This window comes from Miniopterus natalensis, chromosome 6 (assembly GCF_054644295.1).
Source record: "Miniopterus natalensis isolate mMinNat1 chromosome 6, mMinNat1.hap1, whole genome shotgun sequence".
NCBI lineage: Eukaryota > Metazoa > Chordata > Mammalia > Chiroptera > Miniopteridae > Miniopterus > Miniopterus natalensis.
Genome location: NC_142086.1, coordinates 44,447,235 through 44,467,244, shown reverse-complemented (window position 1 = coordinate 44,467,244; position 20,010 = coordinate 44,447,235). Strand labels below are relative to the sequence as shown.

Here is a 20,010-nt window from a genome sequence, read left to right as displayed (position 1 = left end):
CTAAATAAGAGCCCTGTCAATAAATTTACGTTAAAACTTAAGTAATAAAAGAGTTTGGCAGCACATTCTTTCTTAGTGGTTCATGTTACAACCGATGGTGTAATCTAAGGTGTTAGTTGGTAGCAGTGAACAATTTTTACATAGTCATAATACTAATGTCAATACCAATGTTAATTTTTAATTTAAAACATTAACTATTATATTAAAGATAATTAACATTATGTAATTATAATGGGAGGTTGGGGAGGGGTAATGTTTGTGCGCATGGAGGCAGGAGAGAATGGGCATGGGCAAGCGGGGAAAATCTTTACCTCCACAGGGAAGTCAGAAGACAAAGTCAGATTGATACATATTCCTGAGAAACTGAGTAAAAAAACACACAGAGAGAAACAGTTGAAAGTAGTTGTCCTTGGTAAATGAGGTCAGGGTATGGGAGAGTAGGTTACTCAGGTTTTTTTAAATAATTTTTTCCATACTATTTAACTTTTTCAACTCTGTGCATCATTACTTTGATACAAACAGTTTTTTAAATAAAATAAAAATAAATGACTCAAACCCATTCTGTGCTGTTATTATAAATTTGCATCTTCTTTGCAGGCCATATGTTCTAGCTTTTGGTTTGAGAAATCTATTCGCTGTGAGAGGCTGCAGGATGCAGCAGAGAGAGCTGAGCGCTGGTGTCTGTTGTCTGGGTTTGCATCTTGGGTTTGTTGCTTACTAGTTTTGTGACCTTGGGCATACTGCTCAACTTCTTTGGGCTTCATTTTCCTCACCTGTAAAGTGAGCAAAAGGCTGCCTGTTTCACTGGCTGTGCTGAGGATCAAAGAGAGAAGGTGTGTGAAGTCCCTGGCATAGTGCTTGTCCGGGGGTTCAGCCCAAGGTAATTTTATCTAACTCCTCTTGACTGTACACATCTGCCCCCCACCCAGTGGGATTCCCACCCCCTTAGGAACAAGCCTGACCCCTTCAAAGTGCCCCTGTGCTCAGGCACCCCAATGCCCCAGTTAGGCCCTTTGGCCATGGTCCCCCAGAACGTCCCACATTCCAGAGCTTTAGGCCTGGACACCAGCAGTGTTTGTGAGTCACCACTCTTTTCTACCTGATCTTTTCTTCTCGCTTCGGAAGCTGCTGGGGCCCTGGAAGCTGCTGGGGCCCTGATTATGACAATGGCTCCATTGTTTCTGTCCAAATGAACTCCCTAGCTATGTGGCTACAGGCCAGGGGTCATTTGCCCTTCCCCAAGGTCTGGGAGCAGAGCATGAGCCCCTGGCCTGCCATGGCAGGATGAGCCCAGCCTGCTCATAGGTCTGATTGAGGCATGGCCAAACTTGTCACCTGCTCCTGGATCCAGGGTCTGCAAAAGTCAGCCCTTCCTCTGCCCCACAAAGCAACCATCTTGGGGCTGTGGGTGGGCTGCAATCTGGAAAGCAGAGAGCAGCCCTGCCCGCTCTCCTGGCACCTTCTTGCCCTCTCACATCTGGACCCCTGGAGCTCTGTAGGCAGTGACTTCACAGCTAGAAGGAGCGTTGTTAGAAATTGAAAGCAGGTGTTATTTTATTTTCCTTGTTTGGATAGGAGAGCTGCTTGCTCAGGGCTCCCTCTCCCAGGACAGATAGGCAGTTCATATTTATATATGTGATCCAGAAATATCTAATAAGCCACACACCAGGGCTGTTGACATTGCCTCGACCTGAAGGGTATCCCATCTCCCTCCAGCTGCACTTTCAGAGGCTGGGAGAGACCTTCAGAGAATAGAAACAGAATAGATGAAGGGGGAGGGGAATGGCCCTCTCCCAGTGCCATAGGCACGTGGGAACATGATAGTGTCCTCTGGGTCCTTGAATGAAAGCTGTGTTCCCAAGCACATTACCCCATGATAGAGCATGCTTGATGCAAGAAGGGAAACAGAGTGCAGAGCTGGGGGCAAGAAGGGTGGAGGGGGGGAGCAATTCAGAAAGCGGAAGCGCTGGGTCTTTGAGAGGTGGGATAAAGAAAAAAAGCACACAGAGCCCTTGAATCAGGAGTGTGGGTTCCAGTCCCTGCTCTACCGTGTACCAGCAGCAAGTCACAAAGAACCTGAGCTTCTTCATCTAAAAACAACAAAAACACTCTGCAGGGTTGTAGTGGGAAAGTTAAGTAGATCTCCAGTCTCTGAGGTTTGCAAAATCTAGCCTTTCTTGCCTACCACTCATTTGAGGGACATCTGGTGCATAATGGAGGCACATTTCCAGTCTCCCACTCACCTGGGATGGTCCTGAAGATCCCTCTGGACCACTTCCAGCTCCCTGCTGACCTGGGAAGGAAGGATCGGATTGGGAAGGTCCTAGGACGGAGCTGCATGGTGGTGCAGCATGAGGAAGCTGTTACTCCAGCCTCCCCTGACCCAAGCAGATGGGGAGGGTGTTGCTCTGGGTAAGGAGATCTGGCAGCCCTCTGGGCACATGTAGATGTTGGTCCTTAACCCTGCAGGCTGTCCCTGACTCTTTCCCAGCTTCCTGTCCACCCCAGACCCCGACAGCTGCCTGCCCTGGTGGTGAGTGGCACAGCTGTGTAACCTCTGTGTCCTCCAACAGGCCACAGAGTGGGCCTCCAACGAGGACACGCGCCGCTCCTGCCAAAGCAAAGGGAAGACTGAGGTATGTGGCCTTGGTGGTCCGGGGCCCTGGCTTGGGGCCAGCAGGAGGCTTGTGGTTTCAGGGATGGATGGGCACCTTGTGGGCACAAGACTCCCTGTGTAGAGGCCCCGACTGGATGAACTGGGGGCTCCTGTGCAGGGGAGGGTCAGCCCTGAGCATCCGAGTGGGCAGTGATGCAGTGAGACGGCCTGGGAGGGAGGTGTGGGGGCAGGGGATGTCCAAGGTTGCCACCTGAACTTCGGGTGGAGCTGGGACACGGGAGTGCTTTTAAATACCTGTGGTGCAGTGGGGAGGGAAAGACGCCCAGTGCTGTGCCTGGAGAGCTTGTCCCTTTATTACTTCCCCTTCTTGCTTCAGGAGGAATGTCAGAACTACGTGCGAGTCCTGATTGTCGCTGGCCGGAAAGTGTTCATGTGTGGGACCAATGCCTTTTCCCCAGTGTGCTCCAGCAGACAGGTGGGGGCCGCTCAGGGTGGGACAGTCAGAAAGAGAACTGGGAGGCTCTCTTGCCCAGGCACACAGCCTTGGAGTGGGGTTGCCAAGTTTAGCAAACAACAACCATGAAACAAACCCCAAAACAAGAAAGGATGCCCAATTAGATTTAATTTCTGATAAACAACAAACGATATTTTAGCACAAGTATATCCCATGCAAGATTTGGGATATACTTATGCTAAAACGTTATTTATTGTTCATCAAAATTCAAATTTAACTCAGCCGCCTGTGTTTTATCAGTTTACCTTACCGCAGGGGTCAGAGGCAGGTGGAGCTCCTGGCACAACCTCCCCCTCCATGAGGGCTGCTCCCACAGAGAGACTGTGGGGTGGGCATTGAGGAGGATGCTGGGAGGGAGAGGCCCACAGAGGCCAGGGGCCCGGGAGGAAGCAAAACGCTGAGGTGAAGAAAAACAGGCAGCCCCTGGATCTCAGGGAAAAGCGCCCCCATCTCCCCGTCATCCCAGGTGGGGAACCTCAGCCGGACTATGGAGAAGATCAATGGCGTGGCCCGCTGCCCCTACGACCCTCGCCACAACTCCACCGCTGTCATCTCCTCCCAGGGGGAGCTCTACGCGGCCACAGTCATCGACTTCTCGGGTCGGGACCCTGCCATCTACCGAAGCCTGGGCAGTGGGCCGCCCCTTCGCACTGCCCAGTATAACTCCAAGTGGCTCAATGGTAAGCAGGCACAGCCCCAATGGTGGGCTCCCCCAGTTCTGACCCACCAGCCCACCCTGACCCCCCATCAGCCCTCCTCCCTGCCCAACCTCTGAAAGGGCTCACACTCACTTCATCAAGAGGCCCAGAGTGGGCGTGTGTTTGCCCGAGGAGAGGGACTCTGGCTGAAATCACAGATGTCCTGAGTACCCAGGACAGGTGGAGGGCAGGCAATGAGGGGAGAGAAAGGAATAGGAATTGATTTGGAGGAGTGGTTATGGGAAAGAAGTGAGTGGGGAGGGTGGCATGAGTTTCCTGCCCCTTGGAGTTGAATCCCTGCTTCTCCACTAACTAGCTCTGTGGCCTTGGGCAAGTGTTGACCTGTCTGTGCCACGATGTTCTCATCTGTAACATGGGGCTAATCACGGTATTAACCTCACAGGCTGTTAAGAGAATAAAATGGCTGATCCATATAAAGTACTCATAGTAGTGCCTGGTACACTGAGTGCTCAGTAATGCATGTTAACTATTGTTATAACTGCACTTTGCATTGGAGGTGGGAACGGTTAGGGCCCCCAGGTCACCAAGCTGGTGGAGGGGTGTCAGGATGCCCATCTGGGAAAACGGAAGTAGGCCATTACTCCCGACTCTGCCCCCTTCCTCCCTGCTGGCCTGACCCACCCCTTGTTCCTCTTCTGCCCCCAGAGCCAAACTTTGTGGCAGCCTATGATATTGGGCTGTTTGCCTACTTCTTCCTGCGCGAGAACGCGGTGGAGCATGACTGCGGGCGCACCGTGTACTCTCGGGTGGCCCGCGTGTGCAAGAACGACGTGGGGGGCCGCTTCCTGCTGGAGGACACGTGGACCACGTTCATGAAGGCCCGGCTCAACTGCTCCCGCCCGGGCGAGGTCCCCTTCTACTACAACGAGCTGCAGAGTGCCTTCCACCTGCCCGAGCAGGACCTCATCTATGGGGTCTTCACCACCAACATGTGAGTCCCTGCCCCCGGCCACCGCTTCCCTGAGATACCGGGACATATTCTGGTCTGGCCTTGCAGCCTGGTGGGCTCAGGAAAGCCCCTCTCTGTCCTGTTCCTTTCTGAATGGGGATTGCCGTGTCTTCTGCAGTGGGTCATCTGAGGATTTTGCAACTTGCTGCCCCTGCAGTGGTCAGCATTTATTCTGGGTTGCTATGAAGGGCAGGCCTAGGACAGATATGAAGAAATAAAAGGAGCTGGATTGCAGCTTCATGAACTTGCTGGTGATGAAAGTGAAATAGCTGCCTTGAATAAGGGGATGGCAGCTCCGGAATGGCCTGGCAGCAGCCTGTTGGGGAGGTTCAGAGGGGGTACCTTACAGTCCCTTCCAACCTCAGGATTCCAGGGCCCTGCTAGCCCTACCCAGCAGAGTCTTCTGGCAATCCTGATTGCACTGGAAAACACAGGCTGGGGATCAGAGCCCTTTGTTTCCCAGGTGTAAGAAAGGTTAACCCTCATGAAGGTCATGAGCCCTCTCCCACCTCCTTCTATGTCAAGGCTGACTCAGTCAGGTGATGTTCACAGAGAGAATGCTGACTGGGTGGCAGAGACCAAGGAAAGCACTTGTTATACAGGACACTGTGCAGGGTTCTTTGTAAGAACATAAGAAACACATGAGCCATAGACAGGTGATTGCTTACCTTGGGCCCCCATCGCAGGTGTCAGATGAGGACCAGATTAGCTATAGGAAGGATAGTGTGAGGGGCTGTCCAGGGATGAGAGTAAAGCTGAGGAGCAGGAGCAGAGGGGCCATCCAGGCCAGGGAGACAGACATGCAGCACAGCCCGCACAGGCCCGGAGCTGACAGCCAGGACTTAATGACCAGCCTGCCAATCAGTACCAGAAGGAGAGCAAAGTGCAAGGGCCACTGGAAAGGCATCAAGGAGAAATATCAACATTAGTGTGGATGGTAAATAGTTTGCATTGGGTGCCTTCTCCATGCCAAGTGCTTGTTGTGCGGCTTGGGGGTGAGGGGGGTTCCAGGTTATAAGAGCAGATCTATCCCTTAAGGAGCTTACATTCTAGAGGGGGTGATTATTATTAATTGTGATATTAATGTATCAAAAGTTCAATTAGTATATTACAATTTTAATCTAGATAAATGTTACAAAGGCAAAGGGCAGTGAGTGTGCAGAGAAACCTCTAAAGTTATGGAGGGCTGGTAATCAAGGAAGACTTCCTATAGGAAGTGACATCCACAAGATGAATAGTAATTAACTGGGGGAGAGGAGCAGTCTAGCTCAAGGGAACAACACATGCAAAGTTTCTGGGTAGGAAAAAATGTTTGAGGAACTGAGCCAGAGCAGTATGGCAAGAGCCTAGGGGGTGTGAAGGAGAAAGACAGGAGAGCAGGTGGAAGGGCTGGGACAGGGAGGGCTATGTCCTGCAGGCCTTGTAGACTGCCTTAAGGGTTTTGATCTTTATCCTAAGAAAAATGCGCAATTGAAGGGCTTGAAGCAGGCCAGAGACTAGCTCAGTTGTGCATCTTGAAACACGCATTCTGGCTGCCGAGTGGAGAATGAATTAGAGAAGACTAGGCAGGCTGCAGGGAGGCCAGCCCAGAGGACAGTGCAGCATCCGGGGGAGACAACAGGGCTGATACCAGGCAGAAATGGACACATTTGGGAAAGGGGCTAAAAGCAGAAAACAGAACTGAAAACACTTGGTTTAGGGGTGTCATCTCTGAACTGTTCGCATCAGACTCAGAAACATCAGACTCTGTGACTGAGAGTGGTCTTAGAGGTATCTGGCTCAGGGTGTTGTGGGCTGCAATATATCAGTGGTTTGGTAACCCGCTTTTTAAAAATAAAATAAGTAAAACAATGGACTGGAATAAAACTATCAGAGTATAATGCATTTAATAAGGGTAAGTATTGTTTCATAAAAATTCATTGCATATGTGTGTATGTGCATATATGTGTGTGTTATACTGAGTTGTAATATACAACATATTTCCTACAGTGGCCATGGATAAAATGTTTGAAAACACTGACTTTATTTGACCCTTCCACAGGAGAAGGGAAGGGAATGAGAAAGTAACACAGAGGAACCCACCAGGACTTCTCATCAGTGGGTCTTTCCCAGAGGGTTTCTAGAGCATGGGGACCATGTTTCCTCCTCTCTGACACCCATCACTCAGACGGCACCAGACTCATCATAGGTGTTTAATCGACCTTGGAGCTGTGCCAGGCAGTGCCTAGACTGTTGGCTGTGGGGGTCAAGGAGGGTGCTGAGGCCTATGGGGGGGGCAGCATCCCACCATCTCTTGCCTTTCAGAAATAGCATCGCTGCTTCTGCTGTGTGCGCCTTCAACCTCAGTGCCATCTCCCAAGCTTTCAATGGCCCATTTCGCTACCAGGAGAACCCCAGGGCTGCCTGGCTCCCCATCGCCAACCCCATCCCCAATTTCCAGGTACAGCTTCTCCTCCCTGCCCCTCTCTGCACACATCGCCTTCCACCAGACTACCAGCAACAAGCTGATTCTCAAACCTGTCCCTGCTGGCCTGTGCCCATCTGAGGGGTTCTATAATGGTCCCTTAAGAGGGTGGTAATCTCTAAGACTGTGGAACAAGAAGGGTAGAGAGGTTGGGACACAGCAAGGGAGCATGCTCTGAGCCATCTCTAAATGTGACCCCACCTCCAGGGAAGTAGGGAGGTGGGATCTCAGCTCTACTCAGTGTAGGGACCAGGAGAGCACACATGATCTGTCTAGCCAGAATTTGGGGATTTTAGCTGGAGTTTGCTTTCAGTCTACATGGATACTAGTGCCTGGAGGGTCTCTGAATGCCAGGAGTGGTGAGGGCACTGGGTGCCTTGGGTAGTGTGAGCAACCCCAGTGCTGTGACAGAGAAGGGGAAAGACCCATGGGGCAAAGGAAGCTACTGATGGTGGACTTTCATATCCATCCAACTTCCTGCCCAGGCCAGAATGGAGCAGGGAAAGGCCTCAGGCCTTGCAGTCCAACGGTCTTGACCCAGATCTAGCCCTCTCTCTATGTGACCTTGGGCAAGTCACTCAACTTCTTTGAGTCGCTTTTTCTTTATCTGTTATGTAGGGATAATTCCATTGACCTCATAGATACGTGTGAGGTCTCTGCAATGTAGTAGGTGCTCAATAAATGATAGTTGCTTTCCAGTTTTGGTTTGGAAGGCATAAGAACTTAAGCAGGTAGGGACACAGGAGAGGGAAGGCAGGGCTTGGCCCAATGGGGGGGGGGAGGACGACACCTACAGCAACATCGTGAGATCAGAGGACACTTGTTATCCCACTCCAATAATCAGTTTTTAGATAATCCAGTCCCCTTTGCATCTCCCCCTCTTCTTCCCCAGTCCTGGCAGGTCCTTCCTGTCCCATCTTCCCAGCCTCAGTTTCCCTTAGTTCCCATAGAAAAGGCTTCTTCTGGTCCTGGAAGAGGGTGCAGGGGGCTCAGCGGGGATGCTGGGGGAGGCCTGAAGAATCAGAGTGTGCCCGTGCCCACTTGTGTTCCAATGAGGAAGGAGGGAGCTAGGGGATTGCACGTGTGACTGGCCTCCCTGCGCAGTGCGGCACCCTGTCGGAGGTGGGCCCCAACGAGAACCTGACGGAGCGCAGCCTGCAGGACGCCCAGCGCCTGTTCCTGATGAGCGAGGCCGTGCAGCCCGTGACGCCCGAGCCCTGCGTCACCCAGGACAGTGTGCGCTTCTCACACCTCGTGGTGGACCTTGTGCAGGCGAAGGACACACTCTACCATGTGCTTTACATCGGCACTGGTGAGCCCACCAGCCGCATCTGGGCGCAGAGTGGGAGGAGGCTGAGGGGCTAGGGCTGGGGCTCTGAGGTTCCCGGCCCTTTAAGGCCACCCTCATCTGACCCTTCCAGAGTCGGGCACCATCCTGAAGGCACTGTCCACCGCTAGCCGCAGCCTCCGCGGCTGCTACCTGGAGGAGCTGCAGGTGCTGCCCCCCGGGCGCCGCGAGCCCCTGCGCAGCCTGCGCATCCTGCACAGCGCCCGCGCGCTCTTCGTGGGGCTGAGCGACGGGGTGCTGCGCGTCCCGCTGGAGAGGTGCGCCTCCTACCGCAACCAGAGGTAAGCGGCGCGCGGCGGACCTCCCCGGGCTGATCCCCGCCAGTCGTGCATTGGAAGGAACGCTTTGAAGTTTGTTGGATGGGGGTGTCATCCTGACACAGTCTCCAGCTGTGTGCCTTTGAACAAGTCACTTAACCTCTCTGAATCTTGGTTTCCTCCTCATAAAATCTCCGAGGGTTTTTGGCAGGGCTTTGTGAAGGTTAATTGGGATAATCAGCATAAGCCACTTGTCACTGCCAGGAGGTGTGATGGTCGCTGCTGTCATCCCTGTTGTTATCAGCCCCATAGTTAGAGCCCACTTGATTTCTCCTCAGTCTCCTCTGTTCAGAGAGTGGTCTTTATCTTTAAAACCACAGTGCTTGTTACGGAGAGGTGGGGGCAGATGAGAGATAAGAGGCACAGAGGCCTGGCTTGGGTGGGGTGGAGGTGAAGAACCACGTGGAGACTGCATACCTTTCCCAACTACTTCCGAGATCAGTTCTCCATACCTTAGCTTCAGGTGGATTCACACACTTGGCAACAGCGATACTGGCATTTAGAGGGAAAACAAAAGCTATCCCAAAGCCAAATGGAAATACAGCTCAGCCTCTGACCACGTGAACCTCCCCAAAGCTGCACCCCCTCATTTTTGAGCTAATAAAAAACTGCCTTTAGCTGGCATAGCCACAGCCCACATGGGCTCCTGTGGCCCTTGCAACATAGAGACCTCCTGGCTGTACCCATCTGTCCTTGGGATTTGGGAGACACATGGATTTCCTGCTGTCAAGGATTGTCCTCCAGCCCCAGTGGGGTGTGCTGGGAGCTGGGCAGAGGCCTGGAGGGCAGGGGAAGAGGCTAGATAGTCCTGATGTGGCAGCCAGGGGGGAGGGGGAGGGGTGGCAGTGGGCAGACAGTCAAGCTCTCCTCAGCCCCAAATATTCACTTAGCCCTCCCGTGGTCAGAGCACTTTGCAGGGCTGTCAGTGTGAGAGAAGCGAGGCAAGGTGAAATAAGCCTAGAGCACTTTCATTTCCCTCAGAGCTCTGAACGTGTGGTTGGGGAGAGAGATCTTGGCTTGTATCTAATGTGGGGGGAGAGACGGGGTGTATGTAGCAGGAGGGACTCATACGCTAGAATTGGACACACCTGGGCTTCCATCTCAGCTCCACTGCCTACTAACTATATGATCTTCAAGTTCCTCAACCTTTCGGGCTTCAGCTTTTTCATTGGGAAGATAGGAAATGGTGATGGAGCAAATGATATTAGAGTTTAATATTCATGAAGCACTTACCCAGTGAGTCATAAGTGGTAGCTAGTGTCCTTATGCCTTTTTATCCCCAGAAGTGCATTTAGGGGCCTCCAACCTCCTGGGCTTTCTGGAGTCTACAGTCTCCAGCCTTGAATACAGACAGGGCTACTTGGCGATGAATCACAGGCTACCTGAGGATGGCATTTCCCCCATTGCTTGTGTTCTTTAACTCTTGTGTTGTCATTCAACTTTTCACATGGGCCTTGTTCTTTAAGAGGTTGTAAATCCTTGAAGGCAAACTCAGTGTCCAGTATTTTTTATATTCTGCCAGGGGCCACACCCAGCCAAAGCATAAAGTGGCCTTCCCCACATGACTGCTCCTTCCTGATTTGGCCTGAAAGGATGTTGGTGCAGGAGAGGAGTGAGGAATGGGGCTGGAAAGTGGATTGATGCCACCTGAGAATGCCAAGGGAGGATTTTGATTCGAACCCTGTGATTGTGGGCACTGACGTGGTCTTAGAGCAGTGGAGTGAATGACAGGCAGCGTGAATGGGTGTTTTACAAAGATCAATCAGACAGTGGCGGGCAGCACTGTCATGGGGCAGATGGTCAGCCAGCGTGAGCTAATGTGGCTCTAGCCAGATATGAACTAATGGGGTCTGCAGTAGAATGAGAGAAAGATGCCACCAGGACATGTCCCCACACATGGTGCTGCAGTGAGGGGACGTGCAGGTTGCATAGTGTGGCCAGGTGTAACAGCAAGTGAGTAAGAGGTCAGTTGGGGATCTGAAACTTTCATCCTATTTGGCTTCCTGAGTTTGGGGTAAGAGACATTTATGTGTACAATGAAAACTGCCATAAAGCTATAGGTGGATGTAAAAATGGAAAACGTGAGGTTTCATTATTGCAAAGTTAATAAAATGACCAAAGTAAACCTGAGCAGCCACCACACTGTGCACTCCGGAGCCTGGAAGCCAACTGTCTATCATACAATGTTACCAGAATTTGCACAATATGAGGTGGGTTGACACAGGGTTTTATCCAAGGATAGGCATTTCACCTCATTCTTTCCAAAGCTGGCAGGAGACGAGGGTGGGCAAGCAGAGCAGGCCCCCTCCTCTGCCCAGAATCCAGGGGCTTGTGTCCAGCCCCCTCCTTTCACTCAGGCAAATCTCAGTTCCATGGAGCACAGCCAGAACCCTAGCCTGGCCAGGGAGGGACCGGGCTCACAGGAGGCGGAGCAGAGGCCATGAACGCTGGCTTGGCTCTACAAAGCAGGTGTTTTATGCATGAGCCACCCCTTCCTCCTTCCAGCACGCCGATCAGGCTGCACAGGAGGGGCATGGCCTCTGTCCCAGCTCCCTCGGGAAGGAGGCTCAGAGAGCATCTCCTCCTGACTCCTCTCCCTGCCAGGGGGCCTTGGGCCACCCTGCTGCCATCTTCAGTAACAGCTACGCTCGCAAGCTCCTGGGACAAACATTGCTACCCTGGACAGCTCCCAGTTACAGCCTCACCGCATGGTGCTGGAAACTGCCTGCTTGCAACTTCCACCATCCATCTCTGTCCTGCGTCTGAGCCCCGGGAATGAACCTGTTCGCTTCTGTAATGGCTGCTTGAGACATTGCAGTAAACAAGGCATGGTGATGCATTATTGGTCTGATGGCTGCTCTTACGAAAGAAACTCTAAAGTGGCACCCAATCCTCCAGGCAGAGACACACTTTAACTCTTCCCTGCTTGGAGCTTTAATTTTCTTAAGAATGTTTCCTGCTCTGTAAGCTTTGGAGTTTCATTTGGAAAAAGCAGTGAATGAGGACCCGAGGGCTCAGGCACCAGCCCCAGGGCTGAGAGGGTGGGGGACCCCCATTGAGGGGGGAGGAGGAGCTGGGGCTAGAATCTACTCTGAGGCTTTTCTTGTTCTGTCCTGGGTTGGAGAGAAAAGGCATTTAATCTCTTGGCTTTGAAGTGTTTACAAAAGTGGCCCCGAAACAGCAGGTCTCAACCATGCTATTCATTAGAATCACCTGGGGAGTATTTAAAAGCTTCCAGTGCCTGGGCCTGCTCCAGTCCAAAGGCCCAGATAAGAGCAGGTTTTCGTTTGTTTGCTAAGTTATTTATTTATTTATTTATTCATTTATTTATTTATTTATTTTTAGTATTTGAATGAGTTGTGTGTTTTTTATTGTTCAAAATATTACAGATGTCCCCTTTTCTCCCCATTGACCCCTTCCACCCCGCCTCACCCCCCTCCTCTGTCCCTCACCACACCATTGTCTGTTTGCTAAGCTTTTTAAAAGATCCCCAGGAGATTATAATTTGCAATGAAGACTGGGAACCACTGTTCTAGAACTGGCTAGGCCCTAGGCCCTAGATGAAAGAAGTAGCATGAGGCAAATTGCATTTCTCCTGGATCTTCTGCTTTTATCTTGTGTAAACTGATTCAAATTTTCTGCTCTTATCCATTTTTTTCTCCTGGCAGACTTTTGTTTTTGATAGATAGCATCTTATTTATTATTATTAATAACCACTAGTCATGGCTAGTTCTTTTTTAAATTTAATGTCTGTTGCTTATAAAGTGCAATATCAGCTGCTCCTAGAGTGTGTACCCCTTTCTGAGAGCTGGGGGAATACACTCAGGAGTGGGCTCTACTGGTTGAATTTGCTAGCAGCCAATTTGGTCCAAATGTCAGCCAGTGAGCAGAATCTCAAAATCACAGGTTGCTGGGACTACGTTTGCACATGTATTGTATTTAGTCCCACGATGTCTAGTTTGACACATTCTGCTGATGAAACGCCCCCAAATCAAACCACTGATCCTAGAAGAAAATATGAGCACACTATACTGTACAGTTTATACAAACTGTGCTTGAGTGAATAAAGTGGAGTCAGATTCTTGAGTAACAGATGAGTGTTCTGCATTCCCAGGTGGGCCAGAGTATGGTCCTAACTCACTGAAGCCCCAAGCATGGCCTCCCTTATACAAGGTCATGGGTTGCTGGGGCAAGGGACAGCACTGTCTTCTTTGACCTCTGCTGGTGACAAGGGGGAAGCTCCACCCTCTTCTCTATAAGGTCTTTCATAAAACCTCTTTTCTCTCTGGAGCCTGGTCTGGAGACATGATCTATTGAACTCACTAAAAATAAAGAACTCACCTGACAGGTGACTCTCCCTGAAGTTTCAAGAGAAATGAAGTATTCTATCTTGGAGACACCAAAAGGGGCAACCCGTTGACTTTTCTGTGTATCCCTTTAGCCCTCAACATCCCTGGCCCCTTTGGCCAATGGAAAGTCCCTCTGCAGACTCCATGGGAACAATAAGAGTAGCTTCCTTATTGGCTTGTTACATTAAATTCTTTCACGCTTCTAAAGCACTTAAAATGATGCCTGGCACACAGTAAGTGTTCAATGAACTTATCATTGTGGAGGGTAACTGGATGGAAAGGGGTGCCCAGAGGGGAGTGGCCAGGTGTGTTCTTGCGATGCTGGTGAGGCTGGGAGGCCAGTGGGCTTGAGTGTCAGGACCTCTGTCTGGTAGGGCATGCCTGGGAGCACGGGATCCATACTGCGGCTGGGACGGGAAGCAGCAACGTTGCAGCACGCTGGAGGACAGCTCCAACATGAGCCTCTGGACGCAGAACATCACAGCGTGTCCTGTGAGAACCCCTTTGTGCCACCCCTCCCAGAACTTCTCCCCACTATTACAGGCTTTGACTCCCCAGCAGAATCCAACATCCCCTAGAACCTTGTGCCTTCCCTACCCCTGCCTTATGTGACTGGACACCCTCCCCCCCCCCCGCCCCTGGATGTGTGTCTGCAGGTGCGGAATGTGACTCGGGATGGGGGCTTTGGCCCGTGGTCACCATGGCAACCATGTGAGCACTTAGATGGGGACAACTCAGGCTCTTGCTTATGTCGGGCTCGAGCCTGTGACACCCCCCAACCCCGCTGTGGGGGCCAAGACTGTGTGGGGCCAGCCATCCACATCGCCAACTGCTCCAGGTATGTGAGGATACAGGGCTTGCATGGCTACTGTCTTAACCTAGACTGCGGCACCCGCAGCCAGGTGTTTGCCCTGAGGGATGGAAACCAGTTCAGGGCTCTGCAAGGGACCAGACAAGTAGCTAAAGTCTGAGGCAGGAAGCGTGAGCCCTGGGGGACTTTCCATTCTAGTGGGAGAGAAGTTCTGCCTTGTGGGGGCTCGTGATACAAAGAGGAAGGCTAGACAGACATGGGAGTCACCCCTGGACAGATTTTAGCCTTGATAAGCCTTACTGTCCTAAACATGAGGGACAGCATGGGATGGTGGTAAGGCAGGCAGACCTGGTGCCAATCCTGGATTGCCACTGTCTGGAGGTGTGGCCTTGGCCACGCCACCTATCCACTCTGAGCTTCTCTAGGTGAGGGTTACACTCCCAACCCCAAGGGTTGTTGAGAGGGTTACAGGAGGTATTATATATAAAGTGCTTGCACACTGCCTAGTACCTGGGGAGTCCATAAAGTAGTTATCACAACTAATCCACAATTCTGGACACTCTTAAAATAACTTAATTCTGTATACATTTATTAATTGAACTGTCACAACAACCTCATGGTAGTAGGAATACAATCATTATCCTTACTTTAAAGATAAGAGTATGATGAGGCACACGGAAGGTTTCAGTAGCTTGCTCAGGCTTATACAGCCAGTAAATGGTAGAGCCAAAATTTGAAAATTGCAGTCAAAGTAGACAAGAGTGGGTGGTGTCTGAGTTTGGAGCAATGCACGTGCAGTGGTAGAACAGGGAAGGGAGCATGCCTATGAGTGCAAGGGTTGGCTAACCAAGAAGGTTGAAACAAAGTTTGCACATTGGAAAGGCAACTGGGGCCTTCTCTAGAGAATGCATCCTTTTGCCCTGTGAGTAGAGGTCATGTCCTGTCTCTGTACCCTTAGTCTTGAGCACAGCCTGACATATGCCAGAAGGCTCTCAAGACATGTTTGAGGAATGAATGAACAAATGAATGAATGAATCACTGTCTGGCCCTTCCTGACAACAAAATCCAACTGCCCAGATGTAGACTAGATCAGAGAAGCTAGGGCTCAGAGGTCATCTGTCTCTGTCCCCTCCGACCCCCCAGGAATGGGGCGTGGACCGCGTGGTCGTCGTGGGCCCTGTGCAGCACGACCTGTGGGATAGGATTCCAGGTCCGCCAGCGAACTTGCAGCAACCCCGCTCCCCGCCACGGGGGCCGCATCTGCGTGGGCAAGAGCCGGGAGGAGCGGTGAGCTTGGCTGTGGCTGGGGATTTCTGAGACGGAGAAGCTAGCCCTGAGGTCCCAGACTTTGGGGGGGGGGGGGGGGGGGGCTCCGTAGAAAATAGCCGGGATTTTCCGGGCGACTCAGTGGATTCCTGTCCTCCCCAGTTTGCACTCCCAGGGACCTCCTATTAGGGAAGGGGGTGCTTGCTCCCTAGAGTGATGACCCTCTCCCTTCATACCCCTCAGGTTCTGTAACGAAAACACACCTTGCCCGGTACCCATCTTCTGGGCATCCTGGGGCTCCTGGAGCAAGTGTAGCAGCAACTGTGGGGGCGGCGTACAGTCCCGGCGTCGGGCCTGTGAGAACGGCGACTCCTGCCCCGGCTGCGCAGTGGTGAGGGCCTGGGCGGGCCCTGGGGCGCGGGCGGGACCGGGACCGGACCCGGGGCGTGCAAGCGCGGCCAGGGCGGGGCGGACCGCAGGGGAGGCCTGGGGGCTGCAAGGCTGTGAAACAGCGCCAGCTCCCATCCCCAAGGAATTCAAGACGTGCAACCCTGAGGGCTGCCCCGAAGTGCGGCGCAACACGCCGTGGACCCCGTGGCTGCCGGTGAACGTGACTCGGGGCGGGGCGCGGCAGGAGCAGCGATTCCGCTTCACTTGCCGCGCGCCCCTGCCCGACCCCCACGGCCTGCAGTTTGGTAGGAGAAGGACAGAGACCCGAACCTGCCCCGCGGACAGCTCCGGAACCTGCGACACGGACGGTACAGGCCCTCGCCTGCCCCCCCTCCCCCGCCGTCCTCCCTTCCAGGCCCCGGGCGAGGGGGCAGGTGCAGGGGTGGCGGGGAGCTCAGCGCGGGTGGAACGCACGGTTTGGAAGAAGCGCGCGTTGCTGAGGCCGGCCCTCCCACCCCCAGCCCTGGTGGAGGACCTCCTGCGCGCCGGGGGCACAGCCCAGCACGTGGGGAGCGGGGGCTGGGCCGCCTGGGGCCCCTGGTCGTCCTGCTCCCGGGACTGCGAGCTGGGCTTCCACTTCCGAAAGAGGACCTGCACGAACCCCGAGCCGCGCAACGGGGGCCTGCCCTGCGTGGGCGACGCCACTGAGTACCAGGACTGCAACCCCCAGGCTTGTCCAGGTAACCCTGCACTAAGTAATCTTGGTTCAGGGAAACCCCCGCCTAGGCAAACCTCCACCCGGGGAACCCCCATCCAGGATGCTCAAGTGATCTCTTCTCTCTGCCAGCTCTGTGCAAGGGGCCCCAGAACAATTTCTTGTCCTGAACAGGACTCAGCAGCTACTCCCATAGAGCGAAATTTTTCCTCACCTTCCTGTCACTTTTTTTCTCTCCTCTAGTGGTTAGTCAGATAAGGAGCTTGTTTTGAGTTGGTTTTTGATGACTCCTTGCAGCCTGCGTTTCCCTTGCTCCCCCTGACAGGGAAGGGCCCCTTGCCAACAGAGCTGTGGGAGTGGGGGTGGGGCGGGTGTTGAGGTCTGTGTGGCCCAGGACAGGGATGGCCTTGCCCTGGATGGGGTAGAAGACTGTCTTAGTCCTGCCTGCACCTGCAGCTCCCCTCACACACCGCGTCCCCTTGTAGTGCGGGGCGCCTGGTCCTGCTGGACCTCCTGGTCCCCGTGCTCAGCCTCCTGCGGTGGTGGCCACTATCAACGCACGCGTTCCTGCACCAGCCCTGCACCCTCCCCAGGCGAGGACATCTGTCTGGGACTGCACACAGAGGAGGCACTGTGTGCCACGCAGGCCTGCCCAGGTACTGAGTACATCTGGCCAGGGCTGGGGGCACCATGGAGCCCTCTAATCCCCACCACAGGGTGCTGGGGCAGTTAACCTCATCCCAACCCATCACCACAGAAGGCTGGTCACTGTGGTCTGAGTGGAGTGCATGCACTGAGGACGGAGTCCAAGCCCGCAGCCGGCACTGTGAGGATCTGGTCCCAGGGCCCAGCACCTGTGCTGGAAACAGCAGCCAGAGCCGCCCCTGCCCTTACAGCGAGATACCTGGTAGGCCTCCCAGCCAGCAACTTCACACCAATGCTTCCCACTGAGCCCCCAACTTCCTTCCCCCTCTGAAGCATGTATGTGGGGGGCGGGGGGCGGGTACAGGATGGAACATCAGGGTGGGAGGCACATAGCCCCAGGTCTATCCCACAGCTAGTGCTGACCCAGAGGTCCTCCCAGAGACATACCTAGCCCCAGAGAGACCCCTCTCTTCTCCCTGCCCCAACACCTTCCCTGTTTGTCTTTCTGCAGTGATCCTGCCTGCCTCCAGTGTGGAGGAGGCCACCGGCTGTGGAGGTAAAAGGAACATGCCCTGCCCCCCGTTTATGACAATGTTCTTCTTCCCCTCCTCTTCAAGGAGACCCACCTTACTTTGAAATCTAGAACCTCTTCACCTCCCGCTCCAGACTGACAAAACTTGTGGAGGTTCCCCACTGCTTTAGACCATGTAGAGGGCATTCTGGGCAGTTTCACTCATGCCCCCAACTAAGAGACAGTCATCAAGTCTGTATTTAAGAAGAGTCACCCAACTCCACATCCTCTGTTTGCCCCTGACCCAAGCCATAGGTGGTTCTGTGAGAGAGGCTCCTGGTGAGGGGCTGCTCAGCCTTCCTGTTTCCATTGGCTCTGGCCTCAAAGTTCTTTCCTTTATATCTCAGAGCCTCCTATTGGGAGGCAGTCGGGAGGCTCTCTTCTGCACAATGGTCCTTCCCTTACCACTTACCTCTCCCTCCCCAGGGTTCAGTCTCATCCACCTGGTAGCCACTGGTGTTTCCTGCTTCCTGGGCTCTGGGCTGCTGACCCTGGCAGTGTACCTGTCCTACCAGCACTGCCAGCGCCAGTCCCAGGAGTCCACACTCGTCCATCCTGCCACACCCAACCACCTGCACTACAAGGGTGGGGGCACCCCTAAGAAAGAGAAGTATACACCCATGGAGTTCAAGGTAGGACTCCTCCTGTAGAAGCAGAGGGCAGGGTGATGAGTACAGTGGTTCTGGCTCTAAGGTGGGCATACGGGGCTGGGTACTTGGGAGAGAGCAGTGATGTTGTGAACAGAATATTGTGTCAACAGAATGTCCTTTCATTGACTGGCTCCTGATCTCCTTGACCTGGCTGTCCACTTTCTCCATCTGTCCCTTTACCCCTTCTTTTGTTCCTTCCTTCTCCTATAGACCCTGAACAAGAATAACTTGATCCCTGATGACAAAGCCAGCTTCTACCCATTGCAGCAGACCAATGTGTACACAACTACCTACTACCCCAGCCCACTGAACAAACACAGCTTCCGGCCCGAGGCCTCACCTGGACAACGGTGCTTCCCCAACAGCTGATACCACTCTCCTGGGGACTTGGGCTCCTTGCCTTCCTAAGGCACAGAGCAAGTGGAGATGGGACTGTGGAGCCAGTTTGGTTTTCTCCTGCACTAGGCCAAGAACTTGCTGCTGTGCCTTGTGGGAGTCCCATCCGGCTTCAAAGAGCTCTGGCTGGCAATGACCATGGGAGAGAGGGCTGGCTTCGGGCTGGCACATGGCTGCAGTTCCAGCTCAGCCCAGGTCTCTCATGGCCTTCTTTTGACTCACTGTCATGCTCACCTCCCCTGCCATGTCTGGGTTGTGGACCTATTGGGCATGTGAAGAATTGGAGAGTGGAGATGGCAGGAGGGCAGGCTCTTAGGTTTGGGTTGGAAACGATAGCTATGTGGTCATCACAGGCCAAGTCTGCCCCTCTCTGGCTGGCCCCAGAAAGGGCCTGGGCTACAACCTGATTATTTTTTAAAAGAATTAACCCAATGGCCCCAGAAGCTCTGGATTTTCTGCCCAGGGTTGGGCCACTGTGGTGCTGCCTAAGTGTGACAGAGGGACCACAGCCAGCACAGGTCATCCACCTGTGCCTAGCAGTGTGTACTGTGCCCAGGGACATACCTCTGGTCAGAGGCAGTGAGGGCTGAGGACTGAAGACTCATCTTTGCTGAGAAGCCCTTTAATCTGGGCTAGCATAGGCCTCAGCCTTGCCCTCTGAATGCACAAAAGGTGGCCCAGGAGAGAAGGAGGCAGGAGCCCAGCCTCCATGCCATTATGGAGACTGTCTTCTAGTTGCTGCTCTAAAGAGCTGTTGGCTGAGAGCCACTTGGGAGTTGCTGACCCCTCATATGTTCAGGAACACACACACACAATCACAACCTGCTACAGCAACAAAAAGGATGTTGGGCTGTGGCATTATTATTAAAGATGCTATCCAGTCTCCAAATGCAGCTTTGTCTTCGTGCATATGTGTGTGGGCTCCTCTTGGCATGGTCTAGTCAGAGAACCACACTGTGGTGACAGATGGTCTTCTCAGGGTGGAAGAAATGACCCAAGTAAAGTTTGACTTTAATAGAGGATATCTTTCCATTTGTGAGTACAAACACACGTCTTTTTTTGGAAAAGAGATTAGGGACAGACAAATCCATAAGTGGGAACACAAGGTATGCCAAAGGCGACACAACAGGAGAGATTTCTGCCTAGGCCATTTAGCAGCTTTTCCAGGCAACAGATCCAGAGTGGAAATGTGTGAATCCAGCAGGGGAGTATTGATGAGGGTTATTTTATGAGGTTTTTACAGTGCTGAGTTTAATAAAATCAAAGTTGACTGAGAAATGAGTAAACCT

At 53.0% G+C, this 20,010-nt stretch overlaps 1 protein-coding gene across 2 annotated transcripts in view; it reads left to right on the top strand.

The window, feature by feature from the left end:
• The window catches only part of SEMA5B (semaphorin 5B), a 36,925-nt gene extending 17,180 nt beyond the window's left edge, over positions 1-19,745 (top strand). Inside the window, exons 4-21 of one of the 2 annotated variants that reach the window (XM_087817883.1) lie at positions 2,574-2,636; positions 2,994-3,092; positions 3,598-3,811; positions 4,496-4,781; positions 7,104-7,239; positions 8,368-8,575; positions 8,685-8,892; positions 13,652-13,769; positions 13,934-14,115; positions 15,232-15,375; positions 15,598-15,745; positions 15,887-16,112; positions 16,266-16,484; positions 16,945-17,115; positions 17,217-17,366; positions 17,616-17,660; positions 18,102-18,307; positions 18,536-19,745. In XM_087817883.1, coding sequence (XP_087674009.1) covers positions 2,574-2,636; positions 2,994-3,092; positions 3,598-3,811; positions 4,496-4,781; positions 7,104-7,239; positions 8,368-8,575; positions 8,685-8,892; positions 13,652-13,769; positions 13,934-14,115; positions 15,232-15,375; positions 15,598-15,745; positions 15,887-16,112; positions 16,266-16,484; positions 16,945-17,115; positions 17,217-17,366; positions 17,616-17,660; positions 18,102-18,307; positions 18,536-18,694 — 2,982 coding nt within the window. In that variant the 3' untranslated portion in view covers positions 18,695-19,745. Of the gene's footprint in view, positions 1-2,573; positions 2,637-2,993; positions 3,093-3,597; positions 3,812-4,495; positions 4,782-7,103; positions 7,240-8,367; positions 8,576-8,684; positions 8,893-13,651; positions 13,770-13,933; positions 14,116-15,231; positions 15,376-15,597; positions 16,113-16,265; positions 16,485-16,944; positions 17,116-17,216; positions 17,367-17,615; positions 17,661-18,101; positions 18,308-18,535 lie in introns of both variants that reach the window. The other variant, XM_087817882.1, reaches the window with a different exon arrangement.
• The last annotated feature ends 265 nt before the right edge of the window (positions 19,746-20,010 follow it).